Raw genomic sequence first — 20,754 nt, forward strand, 5'->3', positions numbered from 1 at the left:
TTTTCAGTCACGAGGGAATTTCGAACATTTCATATATAATTTTATTTAACTTTGCTTCTTCATTTTTTCAAAAATAAAATATTATAAATGATTTTACATTCATTTCTTGATGTGCTGAAATTTTGAAATTTCATTCAGTTGTATTTAATCGATGACAATATAATATAATAATATTTTTTTTCATTTAAAAATCAATTAATCGATGAAGTCATTTAAATTTTGTAATCGTACAAATGATTCTACTTATCACTGAATTTAAGAAAAAATAATTAAGTAATATTTATAATAATAAATTACAATTTAAGATAAAAAAGAAGAAAATAATTAAAATAATATAAATTTCAACTTTATAGTATATTAATAAAAGTATTTAAAATTTTTTAAACTAGAAATATTTTTTCATTCAAACTAATTTTCATAAGTTAATTACAATCCAAACTTCGATAATTAGTTAGGATAATCAAACAAAAACAAAATGGAGACTTCAGTTATTTAGTCAAGATTTACTGAAGTTTATAGAAATAATTCTTTGAGAATAGGGTTAATTAGTCGATGTATATTATGATGGTAGGATCGTTTACCATTCAGAGACTGTTAATTAGATTAAATGTTTGTTCAGCTGCATTTACTTTAGATGAATTATGAATATAGAGATGCATAGATGTCGCTTATTTGACCAAGTAATTGAAAACAAGAGACTCTTTAGAAGATAAATTAAATTATTTTCCAAAGAGTTCATATTTTGTTTTTTAACTCTGCTTGGAAAACTATAAAAATTATTATATAAGATGCGTTTTGACTTTTCATTTGGGATAAGTTCGTCCGAGAGCAGTTTCGAATAGCCGTTCAGCTGCGATAGAGTTTGCTTCCATTATTATCTGCAGAAAAGTAAGATTTATTACAACTTTGTTAAAAAAATTTCTCTTTTTGGGGGGAATAAATGTTAATATTAAAAACATTCTAACTCATTATGAAAATAAAAAATTTTATGTTTGATATTTTATTTGCAAATAATTAAGAAAATGCATTTTAATGTTTGGAAAAATCGCATTTTTTTCAAATGCAAATATGTATTCCAAATGCAAAATATTTTTTTTATCCAATAAAATTGAATGATGTTAAAAAAATGCTGCAATATCAGATTCAAAGGAAAAATATGAGCTTCAGAATTTCGGAATCAAAAAATTATTTCTATAAAAGTAAAGAATTTTTTATTCGCTTTTTGTTGGCTTGTTAAGCCTTAAATTCTAATAATAATTCCAAAAACAAAAAATATACCCATATCGTAAAATATTGGATTTAAATGCAAACAAAAATACAAATTCTAATCTTACAAAACTATTGTAGAGATGTGATTAAATTCAAGAAAATAAATTATAATAAAATAATGTTATAAGTATACAAAAAGAATAAACTTATGCAGAATAACAATTGGTTGATAATATATTAATACTGAATAATATTTGAATAATCAGTAATTATATTGACTATATTACTTGAAAAATATTTGAAGTGTTGAAAAATTTCCGCCCTGTAAAACGTTATTAAAAATAATATTATTTGATAAAAAAATCCAAAATATTTATTTGAAAGATTACAAAACATCCTTTTTTAAAAAATAAGAAATTAAAAAACTTAAAATTTGGACAAGATGTTACTTACCTTCCGAAGTAGCTCTTTAGCGTTTTGTGTTCCTGAATGCCTTTTCCGCAATATTTATACTCTCTAAATCCTTCCTTTCTCAAGTAATTTATCATGAAAATCACGTATTTATTAAGCTAAATTGGTAACTGTTCCCAAAGGGTTTTGTATCAAGTTATATCCAATTGAGAATAAGAAAAAACTAGTTCTTGGTCTCTAAATGAGTTACTTGTACAAGTACATCCTACATAAAATACTTTCATAGGTTAAAAGGGACACTTACAAAAGTTTTAGAGACGTTTTATGATGAAAGACATGAGGCCTTACAGGATAAAAGAATTTATCCTTTGTTCCCACTAATAGAATATATGATAAAAATCTGCGTGAAAAACACAAATTATAGCATGACATAGTTAATTTTTATAAATCTGTAAGCCGCCTATGACGACCGTCTTGAGTGTTCGGAATAATGACTTTCCTCCGGTAAATATTAAAATTAAATGCATTAACATAGAATATCCCTTTCTCATTTGATAAGACTGAAAAAAAAAGAGTTTAAAGAAAAGATTACTAAAACATTCCAATAAAAAATGCATATACTACGAGAGAAAAACAGAGCAAGATTTAATATCAAAATAAATATTATTTTTATATTAATTTTAACACTGGCAAAACACGCGAGTGAATGGATTCATGGAATAATGAAGTAGTTTTGAATTTCAACATAGTATTTTGAATTCAATTAAAATTCTTAAATTTAAATTTAAATTCTTAAAAAATTAGCAAATTTAGAAAAATAAAAGAAGGGAAATTAATTTTTTTATAAAGGTAATTTTTTGGGGTTTTAAGAATAATATAAAAAGTAATTTTGATAGGTAATATATTGGGAAAATATACCTGAATAGTTTTCAAAACTTGCTTAATTTTTAATTCTTGTATTTTAATTAACTTTTAATCTGATTGCAAAGCAAAAGTATTTAATATATCTTGAGAAGTAGTATGAATGTTCTGTTGAAAATTTACGGAGATGATTTAGTAAAATAAATTTTCAAATTAGAATTATTTACTCTCTAACACAAGAAAATTCGTGAAAACGAAAGTTAGAAAATTAGTCAAGATTTGTGATAATAATGAATTCTTTCTATGAAGGATTGGATATTCGTGGTTAATTTAATATTTATCAAAAAGATAATGAAATATTTGTTTTTTAATTATTTTACCTTAATGGTTTTAAAACTTTTTCATAGAACAAAATAATGATTTTGGTACAATTGTTTTATTTTTTATATTAGTTTGTAAATAAATATACTTTTCTAACTTTTTTATTAATATTTTAATTGTATTAAAATAAAGTTTTTATCGTTTAAATTTAAATTTATTAATAAGTCGAATATTTTTAACGAGTTTTAAAGGCTGATCATTTAATGGCCCTATTACTCTCGTTGTGAATCGAGCTAATTAAACCTGGAATAGTTTGTTTAAAATTAAAGTTTACAAAAAATACATGTAATAAAAAACTTTTTACTAAGAACATCCATACGCATAAAAAAAATCTAGAATACAGAAAAATGTTTATTTAATTATTTTATTTATTTATCATTTTCACAAAACTCCCACATTAGTTTTTCATTTTGTTCATTCAATTATCAACGTTATTTCAAATATTCTGCTTTCTCTGTCTAACATTTCTAAACGAATATAATTTGGAGTTTTCTTTATGATCTGGATTTTTTTTTATTTATAATTAAAAACCCGTGTTTACAACATTAATGTTATTAAATATTTCAAAATATATTTTTTTAAATTTACCTATAAAACCTAGAATCAAAATTAATACGTTTAGTCTTTGGAGAATTCTTAAACACATTAACAGATTCAAGGGATCCCGGTTACGTGTTTGGCAATCGTTATTGGTGTTGCTGCTTCATCGATTATCATATTACTTCATCGATCTTCCGAAGTATTTCAAACTTGTGTTACCTCCTGGGAAATTAACACCAATAAAGATTCAGTTGTTGGATTACTTGCCCCTTAAATGATCACTGATCCATGATTATGATTTCCTCATTATTGCCAACATCATTAAGAATTATCTATATGGAATCATTGAGTGGTCCCTGAAGTAATATGGACATTTTCTGACCTTCTATCTTCTTTTTGCTACGTGCTATTCCAAACATAATGCTATTTGGGCATCAAGATGGGTATAAAAACCGTCTTCAACAGATGATAGTCAGAAGCAGCAATTGCCAAGAACAGGTCATCGAGAACTGTAAGTATCAAATAGTTATAGACTTTCTTAGATGGTATATTGAATCTAATTTGAGTGAAACCTAATTGCTGGATGTTTGATAATGTTTGATATCACACAATGTCTTACAATATGAATATTTTATAATATTATTCTATAATGAACAGTATTTTAATAATACTAATAATTAGATCTCTGATTCGAATTAAAATGAACGATGATTTAACGAGTTAATATTGTTGTCATGGGTTAAACATGCATATTGCATGATATTGCATAAAAATTTAAAGAATACTCTGATGTTGTCCACATAATCTGACCATTCCTAAGACATTCCTAAAATAATTTTCGCTTAGGCTAAACATAGAATTTTAATTTAATTATTAACTCAAGTCAATTTGAACATATAAATTGATAAATGTAAACTATAATCGATTGTTATGTTATTTAAATCTTTTGTGATTTTAGCTCTTTTTTAATTATAATCACGGCTCATAAAAGTTAAATACTGCATCAGGAACTTCTAACCAATAGATCTTATTCAAAATAGTAAACTTTTTAATGAATTTTAAAGCTCTTTCCGTAAACATAATTAATCTGGTTAAATTTGTTGAAAATTTTTAGATATTTCTTTAAAACTTTAATGATTAAATTCGTAAAATTATCAACAAATCTTTAGCAGATTAATGAATCAGGTCGTATTTACTATTCTTCTTTCTTGATGAGTAACAAAGAGGTCTTTAACTAACAAATGTCTATTTTTAATGATGTTCTTTTTTTTTAAAAAAAATATGCAAGGAAAATAGTAATGTTGTTACATTATTCCTTGCAGATATTAGTATATCATCAGTTTGCTTAGCAAATTAATTTGATAAAAAGTGATTTGCTTTATTTTTATGATATTAATATACATAAACTATAATGCCAAATGAATTTCTAATATCTAATAGAAACAACTCATACGTTTTAACAAATATAAAATATCTATTACTAATAAAAGAGAAAATGTATGTGTTCGTTTTCTGCAGGCTAGACCGTTTTGATTTAGACTGTTATATTTGGCACAAATATAGTTTGGGGGCTGAGAATGTGCACTCGAAAGGAATTTTGGGAAATTTTAATTAAAATTTCAATTAAAAAACTAAACTTTTCCGTGAAAATTCTTAAAAATACAGAAGTGTTTTTATGCTATTTATAGTTCAAAAATATTTGTTTTCCATGATGATTAATTGTTGTAAAATTTTTCAGACTGGATTTAATTTAATTTTTAAAGGTATTTAATTATTTATTAAGTTTATTTTGAAACACTATTTTCAATTTTGTAAATGAGACCTACATCGTTTTCTTTGTTGTTACTAATATTTTATCCAATTTTCTTTTTATCCATTATTGACAATAAGGCTAAAAAATCTCAGCTTATTTTTCCATACAGAATGAGTTTCTGCTTTAAATATGCTTTTAATATAAATGCCTTTTTGTGTATAAATATTAAAATTACATGAATATTAAAATTTGAAATTTAAAAATGATTTGATGAAGAGGCCATTAAAATGAAATTACCCACAAATGATTCAATTGGAATTTTACGTAATCAGTTATTCCGGGGAAACAGTTGGTTAAGACTTCTAATTGGTAATGAAAGTTGTTGTTGTTGCTTATCCCTCTTGGATTGAACACTAATTCAAACCAAGACAAGAGATCGGGGTAAGAGGGATGCAGTAGCTTCTGAGGGTAAAGACGTCTGAGCCCCCGAGAGCAGAAGTCTGACTTTATCTCATATGAAGGTGACACTCACTTGCACAACCTCTTTTTACATGGGCGCTTTTTCATACCCCTCACAGATAGAACACGGGATAGAGAACAACCATGCCCGAACCAGGACTCGAATCCGGGATGCCAGATCGCGGGGAAGGCGCGCTTCCCCTAGGCCAGGACGCCGGTGATAATAAATGTAAAAACACTTTATAATCGCAAATATTTTTCTTTAACGTTAGTGGATGATTTTGCTTTTGAAGTAAATTATATAATTAATCTATAAAATATTTTAGTGCAAAAATACTTATTTAATTATATATATAACAATTAAATTATTCAGTTTTTTATGATCTACCAATAGTAAATAGGAATAATGTTTTAAATTTTCATGATTTCAGTTTGTTCTCGAACTTAAAATCTGCACTTCAAGGATAAACTACGAAAATCAACTCCTTAAACAAGCAAGCGTGAATATTGTTAAAGATAACCTAACTTCGGAGTTTGATAAAAATTATTTCTCTTTTTATAGCATATATAACACATCCAAGTTCTGAAAATTCAAATCGAACAAAAATTTCACTGCAGAACATATGCTTTTTTTAATAATATCAGGATTTTTAAATTTATCAGAGTGGGAGTCATCATAAGATGTGATAAACTTTAGAATTTCTAAAATAATGAATGATCTAAGATTTAATGGAATCTAAGATCTAATGATCTATTTTATTTGATGGAATGATCTAAGTTCAAATGTCTTTTCCACGGAAGATACATTAAGAACATACCTAAAGAATAGTTTGTCCTTAAGGTAAAATGTATTCTTTCAATAAATCATAACTAAAAGCGAATTCTACCATCCTTGTAGTCTAATGTAACTTTAAGACTGGATATTTATTAAATATATAAAATGAAATAATTTTAAATGATGAAAAACATAATCTTATTTTTCTTTTTAGGTTTAGAGAAGGCACGTTTCATCAAGATATCTTCCAAAATGAATTCAACAGCTAATATCTGTCTGATGATCCTTGGAGTTCTGGTGGTCATTGCCAACTGCGACCAAGACCTTTTGAAGAGAAGCTTCTCCGGACTTGGCTGCATGGGCGTCTACGACAAAGCTAAGTTCGCCAGGTTGGACCGAGTATGCGAAGAGTGCTACCAACTCTTTAGGGAGCCTGAAGTTCATACCGAATGCAGGTAAGTAGCTTGTTGAATAACTTTTCCAATGAAATACATTGTCTAAAAGTATTAAAATGGAAGAGAACAGAGATTTTAATAACTGTATATATTATGTGCATAGAAAATAGAATATTCGCAGCTCTCTGTTGAATACTGTGTGTAATAAAAGAGAAAGCATACGTTACTGAAAAGTACTGGAAGTAAATTTGGGTGAGGTGAATAAGTTTTTCTAACTCTTTAAAATAATAATGATTTTTAAATTGTCCCGTGATGTTGAATATATTATTGATAATGCATTTATTTAATAGAGAATTAATTCTCTCGCATATTAACCTTTAAAAAAACGAAAGAATTTTCTTGCTATTAAATAGTTCACTTTCAATTACATTGTTTTAAGTATTCACGAATAACAAAATTCCCGCTAAAAGTAATAATAATTTGAAGTAAGAATAAATAGACATTAAATTCACTTATTTCCTTTTGTGTATGATGTTTATTTGTCTATAATCATTGTGGTCGTTGAAATGTGAAGATCACATTTCCTATGCACTTTGAAACAATATAATTTTCATTAATAATTTTACAGTAACCCTTTTATTTTGAATTAGCCTCCTTTGGAGAATAGCTGATTCATAGAAAATATTGCTTGCGTTCGATTTTAATTAAATATCTTGAACAAAACTTGATATTCATGATTTCCTTAACAATGCCTTTTAAAACAAAATCATGATATATGTTAAAGCTAAGGTATTTCAATTGCCCTACAATTGTTCTGTTCATTATTTACATAAACCATTCTCGTAAGATAAAATTATCTGATATCACAATGTTATTAAAGACTTAACGGTCCAGTTCATCTATTATTTAACTATTTCGGTATTATAATTTCACCTTCCTATTCCTCATGGAAACTAAATGAATTTTTTATTGAATATTTCCCTCCTTCTTTTAAAAATGTAAGAAAACCACATGATAAAATGCGTGATGGAGAAATGAAAATGGTTGAATTTCAATAAAACAATGAAATGTGTTTTTGAAAATTATGCAGAATTATATTTTAAAAGCATATTTAAATAAAGGAAAGCATCACGACAAAAATTAATATTTTCTAAAGAGCAATTTTTAATTTTAAATTGATGTAAAAATTATTTTTGTGCAATAATATTTTTTAAATAATATTGAAAAAAAATCATTCCGAGATTTATATCTAATCAGAAGTACGTTTGTGACAGATTTGATCGGTCAAACAATTTAGCCTTTAAAAGAACAACAACAACAGCACACATACACACGCATGCACGGACATGTACTAACGAATGCTCGCACATACACACATGTATGCACGCATACACACACGCGCGCGCGCGCACGCATACGCATACATACGCTTTCCTTCTTTATTAATTCAGATTTCCATGTCTACTTAATGTATCTGATGCCTTATTATTTAAATGTTTTAGGCTTTGAAATATATTTCATGAAATGAATCATCTGAGCCTATTTTTAAATTTTTGGAAGCTGTTATTTTAATATCATCTATTATACTTAAATGAGAGTATCAAAACTTTATTGTTAGCAACAGAAGAGAATATGCAGGCACTTTGAAATTTTTACTGTTTGCAATCAGAGAAATTTAAATTGCTTTCAAGTCATCCAGTTAGTTTGTTAAGTTATAATTTTTATACTTTGAGTTGTTACTTTTTCTAAATATAAATGTCAAGTCATTTTTTCAAATTTATTTCAAAATTTTTCTTTTTTAATATTATGGAATCGTTGTTGAAATGATTGTTTATGTGAAACAAGAAGAAGATCTTGACCTTGAATGACCTTGAGTCAGATTTTTCTGATCTTTTTTTCTATATTTCTCCACAGGTCAAACTGTTTTAAAAACACCTTCTTCGCCAGATGCGTTGATGCTTTACTACTTGAAAAAGATCAACAACGACTGGACTCCATGGTAGAAGAACTTTATGGAAAGAGGCGATAAAATTTCCAATACAGAAATGACATATAAAAGGCTCCAATTGTTAAAAAATTCTCGTTTTTTTATGTAATGCGTCAAAATTAAATAAATGTTTTAAAGGAAATATTCTTTTCTGTCACATTTTTTCATAATTTTCTTCATGAAATATGCACATCAATTTCTCGTAAAATTTTAGTATGATTTAGTATGATGAATGAGTACGATAATTTTGAATGTATGTCTTTGGACGAGGCGAAGATGAATTGAATTTACATATTATTCAAATGCTTTTTGAATTCTACATCTAAACTCATTTGCATGACCTACCGAATTTTTCCACTCTAAAACAAATTTTTTTATGTAGCTACTTGTTTATTAATAATCTCATACAGGAAGAATGATGTTAGCGTCGATAAAAACAGAGTAATCTTCTCTATATTTTTCGGATACCTCTTGGAAAAGAATTTTCTTTTAATTTAAAACCATCAAATAATATAGAATCTTATTTGTACATTTTAGAAATTCTCTCATATTCAAGCATGAGATAAAATATAAATACTGCATGTCAAATACATTAATAAGTAAATAAAAAAATCGAAAACCAATTTATAAAATCTATTATTTTTATTCAATAAAAACTCAGTCTGCTTTACAAATTACTAATTTATTCACAGTCTAATGCGTTCGTTTCCATTCTTTCACGCCAAGAGATTATACTGGGACTGCTCTTTTAAGTAGTAAATTGAGTTATTTATGCCTAATTGAAAGAGAACGAGCCGATGAAAAATATTTCAGTTATATTAATGTCCAGCTTTAAAGCAACACTAAGGCTATTTTGGACGGACTTCGTAATTTTAAACCACGGTCAGATATCGAGGTCGACACCTGAGCTGGCACCGCGTTTAACGTTCACCAGACCCGCTTACACGAGGGTTCTTCGGTGGAATAAGGTCTCGAAACTGAAACCCTCCGATCCCGAAGCCGAGATCTTACCACCAGGCCACCGCGGCCTCAGCCGATGATGATAATAATAATAATAATACAACAGCAACAATAATTATAATATAATAATAAATTTATTTTTATAATAATAATAATAATAATAATAAAAACGGCTCACTAATGATGGAACATGAAGCCTCCGTTAAACGTAAATAATATCTCAAATTGCATTTTTTTTTTTTTTTTTTTTTTTTTTGCGTTTTCTGTTAATATCAGTTATTAGCAGTTTCGTGTCCGTTTAACTATTTTTAAGACCTTCTAGGTACAAATATTAACAAAGTCACTGCTTCAATCAACTGGTGAAAACAATGATCGTTCAGATCACCGAATACCATTTCATAAGTTTTTAAAAATCAGGTTTTATTGCATATGAATTTGATATGGTTAAACATAGTTCCTTGAAAATTTGGAATGATTTTTAAAAAATGGCGTAACTAATGGTAACTTTTTTAAAAACTAAAAGCACTTTTTTTTTCTCTCTCTCTAATCTCTTAAGAATATCCTATTTCCTTCTCAGTTAAAGTGATAAAATTCCTCTTAAACTCAACTACTTACTAAGTAGTGTATTGTCAAGTTACTACCTTATTCATTGGCTATATCCGGAAGTTAAGAACTTAGTGTTCAAGTATTCCCTGACTTCTTGCTTAAATCGGCAAATCAAAAGCTGAAATAAAAATCATGTTTTGTATTTAATATTCAATGAAAACGGTATTTCATAATAACCATAACAGTATCAAAATCTTGTGGATGAAGATTATAATGAAATAGTAAAAAAGGATTTTATTTTTATTATAACAATAAAGAATATTTTATAAATTGCGTTTAAAATTAACACAAAATAAAAAATGAAAACATTTATACCATATAAAAAAGCATCATTAAAAAGACATTTGTTTGCGCTTTAAGAAGGAATTAAATCAATTTTTGTGCAATTATTATTCTCAGAAGTCGTTTGTGTAAATTTGAGCAAAAACGACAATATTTTGACTTTCTTTTTTCTTTTTTTTATTATCTTGAGAATGAATTATTTTTTATAAAATAAAGAAGCTCGGCTAATCTAGCTATGTATACGTTTCATCTCACATTAGTTCATTAATTAAAAGGAGTTCTCTGTCAGAGAGTCGGAGAAATAGATTTTCAGATTTTCTACTTTATACAACATATGTACAGTCCAACTCTTCTTCAGTTTTCTTATCCATTCCCCATCACCCATTCATCTAACCCATTTTCTTATCCATTATGTTTTCATCTCCCATTCATCTCAATATTATTGATGGCATTGCAAAACAGTCAATAACATTTGAATTCTTAAAGAAAAAAAATATGCATTTCGGTTTTGTATATTTAATCTGTCATTCTTTTGTGAATCAACTTCATCTTCCAGACCATTTCTGCAGAAATTTCGTCTTAACCTTCAATAGAAAATTCAAGGATGCGGGGGAAATAAAAACAGGCGTATGAAGCTTTTGAAGTTATTTTAAATCAAAACTTGAAATCGTTAATTCAATATTCTTTGGAATTTATTCTGAAAAATATGTTTGTTCTCTTTTCTTTTTATCTTGAATATTAAGAAAATTGTATTCCGCTTTCCATTTTTGAAAATGTTTTTTTCTTATTAGCCGTTAAATTAAAAAAAAAATCTGTTTTGATTATTTATTTTCGACGACAACTGTTACAATTAATGACGACAAGAATATTTAATGTATTTTGAATATTTAATGAGAAAAATTGAAACTAATTCAAATTACGCTTTCGTTTATTAATAAGTGAAGTTTCTTTTTAAGTTAAACATTCGATATACCCACGAAAATGGGAAAAACTGAGCTTTTATATAAAAGTTGTAGAAATTAAACAAATGCATATGATGGGATGCAAATGAATATGACAGAAGAATATCTGTTTGAAAGTTAGTATCATTTTATATTTCGATTTGTACAGTATTGTAATTTTACATAAGTATTATGTTGAAATGAATATTTATGTCTTTAATATTAAAATTTATTTAATATTAAAAAAATTAATGTCTTTAATATTCAAAAAAATTCAAATAAACTATAAACACAAAAGCCTTATTTTGCGGAAAGACAAATCTTTTTCTGAACGTCTAACATTTTTTGAACAGTGTTCCCCTTTAATAATTTATTTTTTATTTCTCTATCATTATGTTACAAAATTATATATAAAATTTTCTGTTAAGTTTGGAAAGAAAACTTTTAATTTAAATGGAACTGCTCTTACGGAACAGAAATCCCAACTTAGAAGAAATTTTCCCCCTGCTTTCTTATTAACTTATATAAATAAGTAAAAGTAATATAAAATAACATCATTTCCAATTTCATGTGAATGGATGTATTCTTATCCGCTAAAGACATGTCATATTGTTAAGATGACATTTTGGCATATGATATAAAAGATACTTGATATTTCAATACTCCAGACTCTTACAAAAACATTTCTGAAACCATGCATTTCAAATCAGAAATACATCTGTTCTTCTTGAAGATTTCATATTAAATCCTCAATAAATAAAACTGTAATCTGTATAGAGACCAAAAAAGTATTTCTGCAGATATTTTTTTTCCTTAGTTACGAAACGTACAAAAAACGTGCAAATATCGTGAAAAATTATAACTCGAGATTTTGATGAATCTTATTATTATGAATAGTATTTATTTATACATTTACAAACACCGAATGCACTGCAGAACAAGATATTACAAATTCATCTTTATATTTAAAATATTTGGCAAAATCAAAAGACCAGCCCTCCAGCTTAAACAACTGTTTCGAGTTTTATTTTATACTAAAAATCATGATTTCTATATTACATCTTTTAAAAATATATGATAACAAATAGTTTTTCTTCAATACCACTCATTTGTAAGGGAAATCGCAAAACAACTATTTCGATTAACACTCTCTATGAAGAAAATCATCTCTAGAATCACCCAGTTATAATCATGGTATCGATTTCACCCAGCTTTATTTAATAGGAACGTTCATCGCCTTTAGTCATGTCATAATGGTTGCCTACTTAGTACCGCCAATCATATTCGAAAAAATAATTTTTTAAAAATTCATCCTGTAATCTGTAATCGGAAAAGCATAAAACATTTACAGAGCCCCGTAGTCTTACCCATTGAACCGATGTCGCCAATTTTTATTTCACATGAAAGATTTTTACTCTTTAGTATGTCATCAGCGTCTATCTGCTCTCCGCCAAATTTATCGCCATCTAGCAAAACAAAATTTTGACTAAGTCCACAGCCTCAGAAGATAGGCCAATATATATATATAAATATACCAAATATATGATTTTTATGCCCGTGTTACATGAATTTTATTTTTTATATTATTTTTATTTTATACGTACTGTCAACCCATTCACTTAAATCTAGTTGGCATCTCTATTAAATATTGAAGAATGATTGGTTACTCAAAAAAATACATTTCTTCTCTGCGCAAATCATTTTCCCTCCAACACACTTGTTCTTTTGTATCGCAGCTGCATTTCGAAGAACATTCCAACAAAAACTTTGACTTTACCTTCAATAGAATATTCAAGGATGTAAAATAAATACAAGCCGTAGCTGATGAAGTATTTGAAGTAAATTAATATAAAGTACTTGCGTTAACATCTCAATATCTCCGGCAATATATCCAGAAAAGTATGTTTGATCTTTTTTTTATTTTAATTTTTGTAATAAAACTTTAATTTCTTGTTAGCCTTTGGGAATATGTACCGATTGTCCCTTTTTTATCTGCTGATCGACTCTAAAGTAAATTTTTTATTTGCTTATTAATTTCAGATGTTATCACTTGTAATTTAAAATAATAAATACATAGTGGGTTATGATCGATCAGCTAACAGGATAATGTATTAAGAAGTAAAGTTTCTCCTTTTGGAAACTACAACATATCAAGTAAATAGTAAAAAAAAAAAATAATAAATAAAAAAAAATTCTAGAAAGCATGGACGATTACTATTAGGGTGTACCATAAGTTTCTTTCTATTTCTAATATGAAATGAATACACAATATTTACTGTTTAAGATATCATTTATTTTGTTATATAAGAACCCTTTTGCTCTATTAACTTCTCCACTTCTCAGGAAGCCTCATTCTGCTTTCTTTCCAAAATTGTTGTGTTTTGGACAAGAAATAATCCTTGAGGTGCGCTTTTATTTCTCCGATGGATTTAAAGCGCTTATCGAGAAGAGAATTTTTTAAGGACAGAAAGAGGAGATCTGGAGAGTATGTAAGATGCCGTAAAACATCCCAATCAAACTGTAAGATCTTTTCTCTTACCGCTAATGCAATATGTGGTTTCGCGTTATCATGAGGAAAAACAACGCCTCGTCGGTTCATTAATTCTGGTCGTACTTTTGCTATGGTAGTTTCAATTGATCTTGTTGATGACAGTATTTCGTAGAATTTATCGTTTCACCTTGAGGAATTTGCTTGTAGAAAATTACGCCCTTCCAAGAACTTTTTTGAGGTGTAATCCCGACTTGGGGTGTAGTAGAACTCTGATACGACTGAAACCGATGACATAGACGGTTAATATATAAACCTGCATGCTTGCACAAGCAGAGCCGGATAAAATCATTCATAGCGCGTTGAGAAAGAAACTTTTGGGACACCCTAATTTATGATACGATTGGAAACACAGACAAAAAAATTCGAAATAAAATACCTATCTTAAAGTTTATGCCCTTTTCTATTCCCCAAACATTTTTGGCACGAGAAAATTGTTTGATTTTAATGCTTGTACCGAAAATAACAAAAAAAAAATTCCTAAATACTTTAAACATCATTTTAATTCTATTGTCAGTCTCAGTTTTCTGTCTAGGTACATTTCATTTTTGTAAGAACTTCAGCGCTATAATTCCTTTTTCAGTTATTATCAATAATTAAAATATTTTAGTAATTTCAAATGGGAAATTATCATTTACATAAAAGGACAAAGTTTATTCAATTTGAATACAAAACTCTGAAATGAATTGAGAAATACGTTAAGTAATTGAGAATCATTACTGAATTGCATGAAAATTTGCTTCTTTTATTTATATCACAGTTTTTTATAAATTTTCTACAAAATTTAATGAAAAGTTTAACATAATTTTGTGCTATTTCTAGTTTCAGTGATAATTAAAATATATTATGATTTCTTATCTATTTTGTATATAATTTAAGCAGTTAAATGAAGTATTTTGTCTAAAAGAACGATGATGACCATTGCTAAATGCGTTATCAAAATTACTTTAAATAACTGCCTTGTTTAATAAAAATACTAAACATAGAATTTCATCGAAATCATCTTTTTAGCATTTGATTTTAATAGAAATATCCCAAATAAAATTTAAAAAAAAATTAGAATCAATAAACTATTTTATGCATATTACATATATCTTTGATAAAAGTATAGCATTATTTGCTGAAAGCTGCTTAAACATAAAATTGCATAATCATTCAGCATATTATAGGACTACAAAGTTTTATAAGTGTGCCTCATAATTTATATATTTAAAAAAATACTTATCTTATAAAGTATATAAAATAATACAAATAAAAATATATTCTTCTTTTTTTTTATCTCAACTTAATCAGATAAAATGATGAAATTGCTGGGACTTGCGACATTCGCCATCATAGTTACTGTGATCTTCGCAGATTTGCAGGGAGATTTCGCAGAACTGGGATGCAAAGGAACATTTGATGAATCCAAACTGAGGACAGTCATCAGAGTTTGCGATGATTGTTACGATCTTTTCCGAGAAGACACCATGCTGAAATTGTGCCGGTAAATAAAAAAAATTATAGATTCTTTAATGTCATGTTTTAACTCTAAAAATTTTATGGGAAAACTGAAAATTAAAAATTATTTGGGAAGAGCTATGAAGGTGACATTATCGGAATTAATAATGTTATTTTTATTAATGGACTCATTTCCATATGAAAATGTTTATAAGATGGAAACTACAATGCAAAAATCATTCAGAACGCTCAATAGGAGAACCTTTTAGATCAATTTCCAAAATTGGCAAATATTTATTTTTTGAGTATTTGATGCTATTGAGAAAGGAGTTTTTAGAATTTTGACCAGAGTTTGGTTTTAAGTATAGAAAAACTTGAGCCTCCCTTTTCAATATATTAAGAACATATCATTGAATAATATATATATAACAATTATTTTGTTTGCAGCAGAAGGCAGGTTTGAAGACTTCGATGAGACTTGGTATTTTTAATTTCGTTTTATTCTATTCCGAGTGGCAGGCATTTTAATTTACAAGAAGACGCAGTACGGCACAAAAGCAGAAGTAAAGAAGAGCAAATTAAAAGAAGGGGCGAAACAAATGATCACTAGTCTTATATAACATAGGATTTCCGGCCACGCGCCGATGGAATACATGTTTTGACCTCTGACAAGGGCTACGGAAGTATCACTTTCATTTGATACGTAGTACTGATGGCGCATTATTTTTACAAAGGAATTAGATCACGAAATAAGATAATATTTTAGAATGAAGTTACTATGGGGAAAATTAAGATGAAATCTTGGAAATTAATTAAACTGAAATTAGAATTAATATATATAAATATATATAATGGTGTGACATTCGCACAGCTCCAGTAACCTTCTACAGCGATTTCCAGCTAATATCATCAGAGCAATTACCAATTTCAACACTAATACGTGATCTTTTAAATTGTTATCAAAGACTTATATAAAATTGTTAAACTTCCGGTATTACAAAAATGAATTTTTGAGAATAATATAGAGACAACCAATCCAGGTTGAAATATTATCATGCTGTGAGGCAAAATAGGGATATGAATTTCTTTAATAATTTTTATTCTTTGTTTTTGCAAATCATTGTGTTTTCTTTAACCTCATATTTCGAATGGTAAAATTTTGAGTCGAGTCCCGATTAAATCAAAATTTCGCATTTGAAGATATTAAACCGAATATCGTCCATCCTACTGTATGAAAATTTGGAGGAAAGTTGCCGTTTTTCTTCATCTTGGAACCATAGATCTAATTTATAAAACTTTCTTTCATTTTTTAAAATCTGAATATCACAATTTTTGTATGGGGTTCAAACCATCCAACAGCAGTTTCAAAATAATTGCATAGTGATTTAAAATAATAATATAATCCATAGAAGCAAAATGTAGGGAGCTTATCGATCACAATTTCAATTACACCATCAGTATTAAAAACAATTAAATAATATTTTTGGGCCTCATTAAGTTTAGTAATAATAATTTAAGCATAAATATTTTTTTTTAAAATTTTTAGCAAATCTTTGAATTAGACAAAAAAGAAACAGATTATTTTTTAGCAGAAATAGTATAAAATAATATTTTTTAAAAATTACGTTGCATAAATAAAAATTCAGCCGATTTCCTTTATACATTTTCAGCTGAAATATAGATACTTTCACATTTTAAATTGTTAAATTTATGTTAAACGTTGCCATTATTAAACACAGTTTTAATTATGTTAAATTTTGTCATATTTGTCATTTTAAGAATTTTTATTTTCTAAGCTTGTAGCCATTTTTAAGAAAAGCCAAAATCATTGGCAAAATCATTGTCAACATAAATTTGGTTTAAAAAATATTTATGATGTGATGACTAGGCCAAATGGAAATATATAATAGCACCAAATTTTGTAACTATTCGACCAGAGATTTTCAAGGTTCCCATGAATACGATTAATCAAATTGTCTAAGAAGGAGCTTAAAAGCAATTAATTAAAAAAAAATTAAACATTTAAAATTATTATCAACATTTTTTATGTAATATAAAATGCAAAAAAAAAAAAAGACATTAGTATTTCAATATAATCTTATCACATTCTAATGAACATTAAACACTTGATTGAATTTAATGCTGTAACCATATCCTACAAATGCAGAAAGAAGTCTTTTATACAATAACTTCACTTATTTAGAAATGCTTTGCTCCTAATACATTTTCTCTCAAATATTATGGCAAAATAAATGCCAGAACTTTCTGCATGAAGCATTACTTTTTTATGTTTTACGGTTAGTATTATCATTTGTTTTTATTTTGAAGATCATTTTATGATATAAAAGCGTCTCAATTAATTTAAATATTGATAATACTAAAAATATTTGAAAATCATAAAATGGTTATTTGAAATTATAAGAGAAATTAAATAATAGTTTGGATTGTGTAATGTAAGTTTATAAATGGCAAGGAAAAATTGTAAATTAGATTGAGAATTTTAGAATAAAATACCTTATGTAAACACATTTTGATTGTTTGTTTTCAGGCAAAAATGCTTCACTACTAGTTATTTCAGTGGATGCTTGGACAGTACAGAACCCAGTGCAGACAAGGCATACTTTGAGAAGATAGTCAAAGATCTCAGTGGTTAAAGGACACAATTTTAAAAATAACAATTTTTAATGATAAGAATTAGGAAAGAAAGAGAAGAATTGTAGGCGATTGCTTTAATACCACAATGTCCATATTTTGTTATGAAATCACAGTGAATTTTGACATAATTAATTCATAAAATAATTCCTAGTGGCCTTTTTGAGCTTTTATTCAGTTGAAATCAAACTGTTAGTTTGTAGAGAAAATTTCAGTCAATAAATTTATTTTGGAACTAGCGATTTTTATTGGTCATTTTATGTGGACTAACGTTTTTTTTTTATCAATTTTAATGGATTATGGGAAATTGTATGTAAAAAGAAGTTTTTACATGTAACCAAATTACCTGCATTTAAAGAATTTTCTTTGTGACACATTATTAAAATAAAAAAAGCATTATTTTTTACATTGATAAATTTTGCTCAAAAACACTCATAGATTTTATTCAAAATTTGGATGTTTTTTTAGTTAAAATTGCTAAAGTTTCGTTATTTCCCAGAAAAACAGAGTAAGAAAATATTTCAGCCACAATGTTAACTAACCATTATGAAGTCACTGCACTGTTTAATTAATTAGCATCGTTTTAAGCATGTAGTCAAAGTTGCTTTTTCAACTAACCAAACTTCTAGTTATGTAGCTTTTTTGGCAAATTATTTATAAAGATTTTCAAAACGATATAACTCGATGTAAGATGCAGAGATCGGTGTACAATTTCACACGAAACATTATTTTAAATTTAGCAAAACCAATTCAAAATCAAATCAAAGAGCATAAAAACTTTCATATTTTGTTAAAAAAATGCTATAAATATATTTCGAATATCATTTCTATTGTTCAAGAAAATCTTAATTTATAATTACAAATAAATATCGTAAATAAAAAGCATCTTTAACTTTTCTTGTTGACTTTTTCATTATTTCTAATAGTTTGATTTTATAAAAAATAAACAAACAAGGCATTATCAGAAATTAATCAAATAATATAAAAAATTTCGATTCATAATAAATTCTAAAAGTGCAATCAAAATACTATTCATGTATTGCAATAAATCTTATTTGTAAACATTAGAGCGCAATTCAATAGAAGGTACATTTTTACTTTTTGTTTTTTAAAACGTAATTTATCATTTATACTATTTATTTCAAATCATTTTTATAGCTTTTCAGTTAAATTTAAACGAAATCTGACTTAAATCGAAAATCTCTAAAACTAATAAAAGTACATTTGGGACTTAACAAGTAGGTCTAGAGTTAACAAAACTCACTAAAATATAATTTTCAAAGTATAAATGAGGCAATATTTTTTGAAATTTTTATTAGAATTTCTGTCAACTAAAAATTAAGTGAGGATTTCGTGCTTCTCCACAATAATATCAGAAATTACTAGCGCCCCAAAGTGATAATTTTCAAATTCATAAGATAATAATTTTAGTGACATCAATTTACTGTCGCACATTTACTTTAAATTTAAAAAAAAATTTCAGAGTTTCCAACAACAGTTTTAAATAATGTAATGAAATTTAAATGTTTTTATTGTCCAATAAAATATTTAAAAGCTTTATTTTTTCTATTGGTGCAAATTAAGAAAGAATGATCTTGCTTATTATCTGTTCAATTTGCATAAAAAAATTTAAAAAAAAATAATAATACCGTGAAAGTAAATATGCAGTCAAAAATTAAATTACCCGCATATTTATGCTTTTAATAATTGGTTAATATCAATCAAACTATGATGCCATGGATTTTGATTCCATCAGAAAATTTCATGTGGACAATAAATAGAAAAGGTTTAAAATTATTAAAATATTTTAGGTTTCTGTCTCTTAATAGATTTTTAAAAATACTTGTCGAAAAGAACTATGATAAATATTACCAATATTCTCGAAGAATCAGCACTTTTTCAAAGTTGGCTACTTAAAAATAGAAACGAATCATTTGTGAAATATTTTTCCTTATGGATCATTTTGTGGTGAATCCACACAGAAAAACACATACACCGTTCTTATTTGTAGATGACAAAAAGCACAAAATCCGAATACTACTCAAACTGTGTATATTGTGACAAATACAACAATTTTCTACTAATTATACTTAGCATCGTAAAAGTTCACTTTTTCTTGTTTGGGTAAATTTATTCACAGGATTTGTATTTGCGTTTGAAATTATATTCACAAATACATCTCCATAAAAAATTCTACATGAAGGTACTATAAATTCTGCTTCATATTATATATATATATATATATATATATATATATATATATATATATATATATATATATATATATATATATATATATATATATATATATATATATATATATATATTATTTTGTAGAAGTAACTTTATTAGTCCTAAAGTTCATGTTTTCCTTTTATCTGCCTTAAGTTTTCATATTTGAGAATTCATTTGAAAAGAAATTAATCGTTAATGGATACTTGTGAAAAATTATTTTTATTTTTACTAATACATTGGAAAAGTTATTTCTTATTAATTTTTGACAATAATAATAAAGAGTAGATTTATATGTTTTCTAGGCATTATTTTAATTGTC

The 20,754-nt window shown here is 26.7% G+C and overlaps 2 protein-coding genes across 2 annotated transcripts; both read left to right on the plus strand.

Moving 5' to 3' along the window:
• The first annotated feature begins 3,822 nt into the window (after positions 1-3,822).
• Positions 3,823-8,880, plus strand: LOC129973448 (ion transport peptide-like). Its single transcript, XM_056087500.1, has 3 exons — positions 3,823-3,913; positions 6,604-6,844; positions 8,699-8,880. The coding sequence occupies exons 1-3, from the start codon at positions 3,823-3,825 to the stop codon at positions 8,811-8,813; spliced, it is 447 nt and encodes a 148-aa protein (XP_055943475.1). The 3' UTR covers positions 8,814-8,880.
• Positions 8,881-13,280: 4,400 nt separating this feature from the next.
• On the plus strand, positions 13,281-18,336 carry LOC129963060 (CHH-like protein). The gene is made up of 3 exons (XM_056077090.1): positions 13,281-13,459; positions 15,402-15,594; positions 18,097-18,336. The coding sequence occupies exons 2-3, from the start codon at positions 15,407-15,409 to the stop codon at positions 18,200-18,202; spliced, it is 294 nt and encodes a 97-aa protein (XP_055933065.1). The 5' UTR covers positions 13,281-13,459; positions 15,402-15,406; the 3' UTR covers positions 18,203-18,336.
• The last annotated feature ends 2,418 nt before the right edge of the window (positions 18,337-20,754 follow it).

This window comes from Argiope bruennichi, chromosome 1 (genome assembly GCF_947563725.1).
Source record: "Argiope bruennichi chromosome 1, qqArgBrue1.1, whole genome shotgun sequence".
NCBI classification, from domain to species: Eukaryota; Metazoa; Arthropoda; class Arachnida; order Araneae; family Araneidae; genus Argiope; species Argiope bruennichi.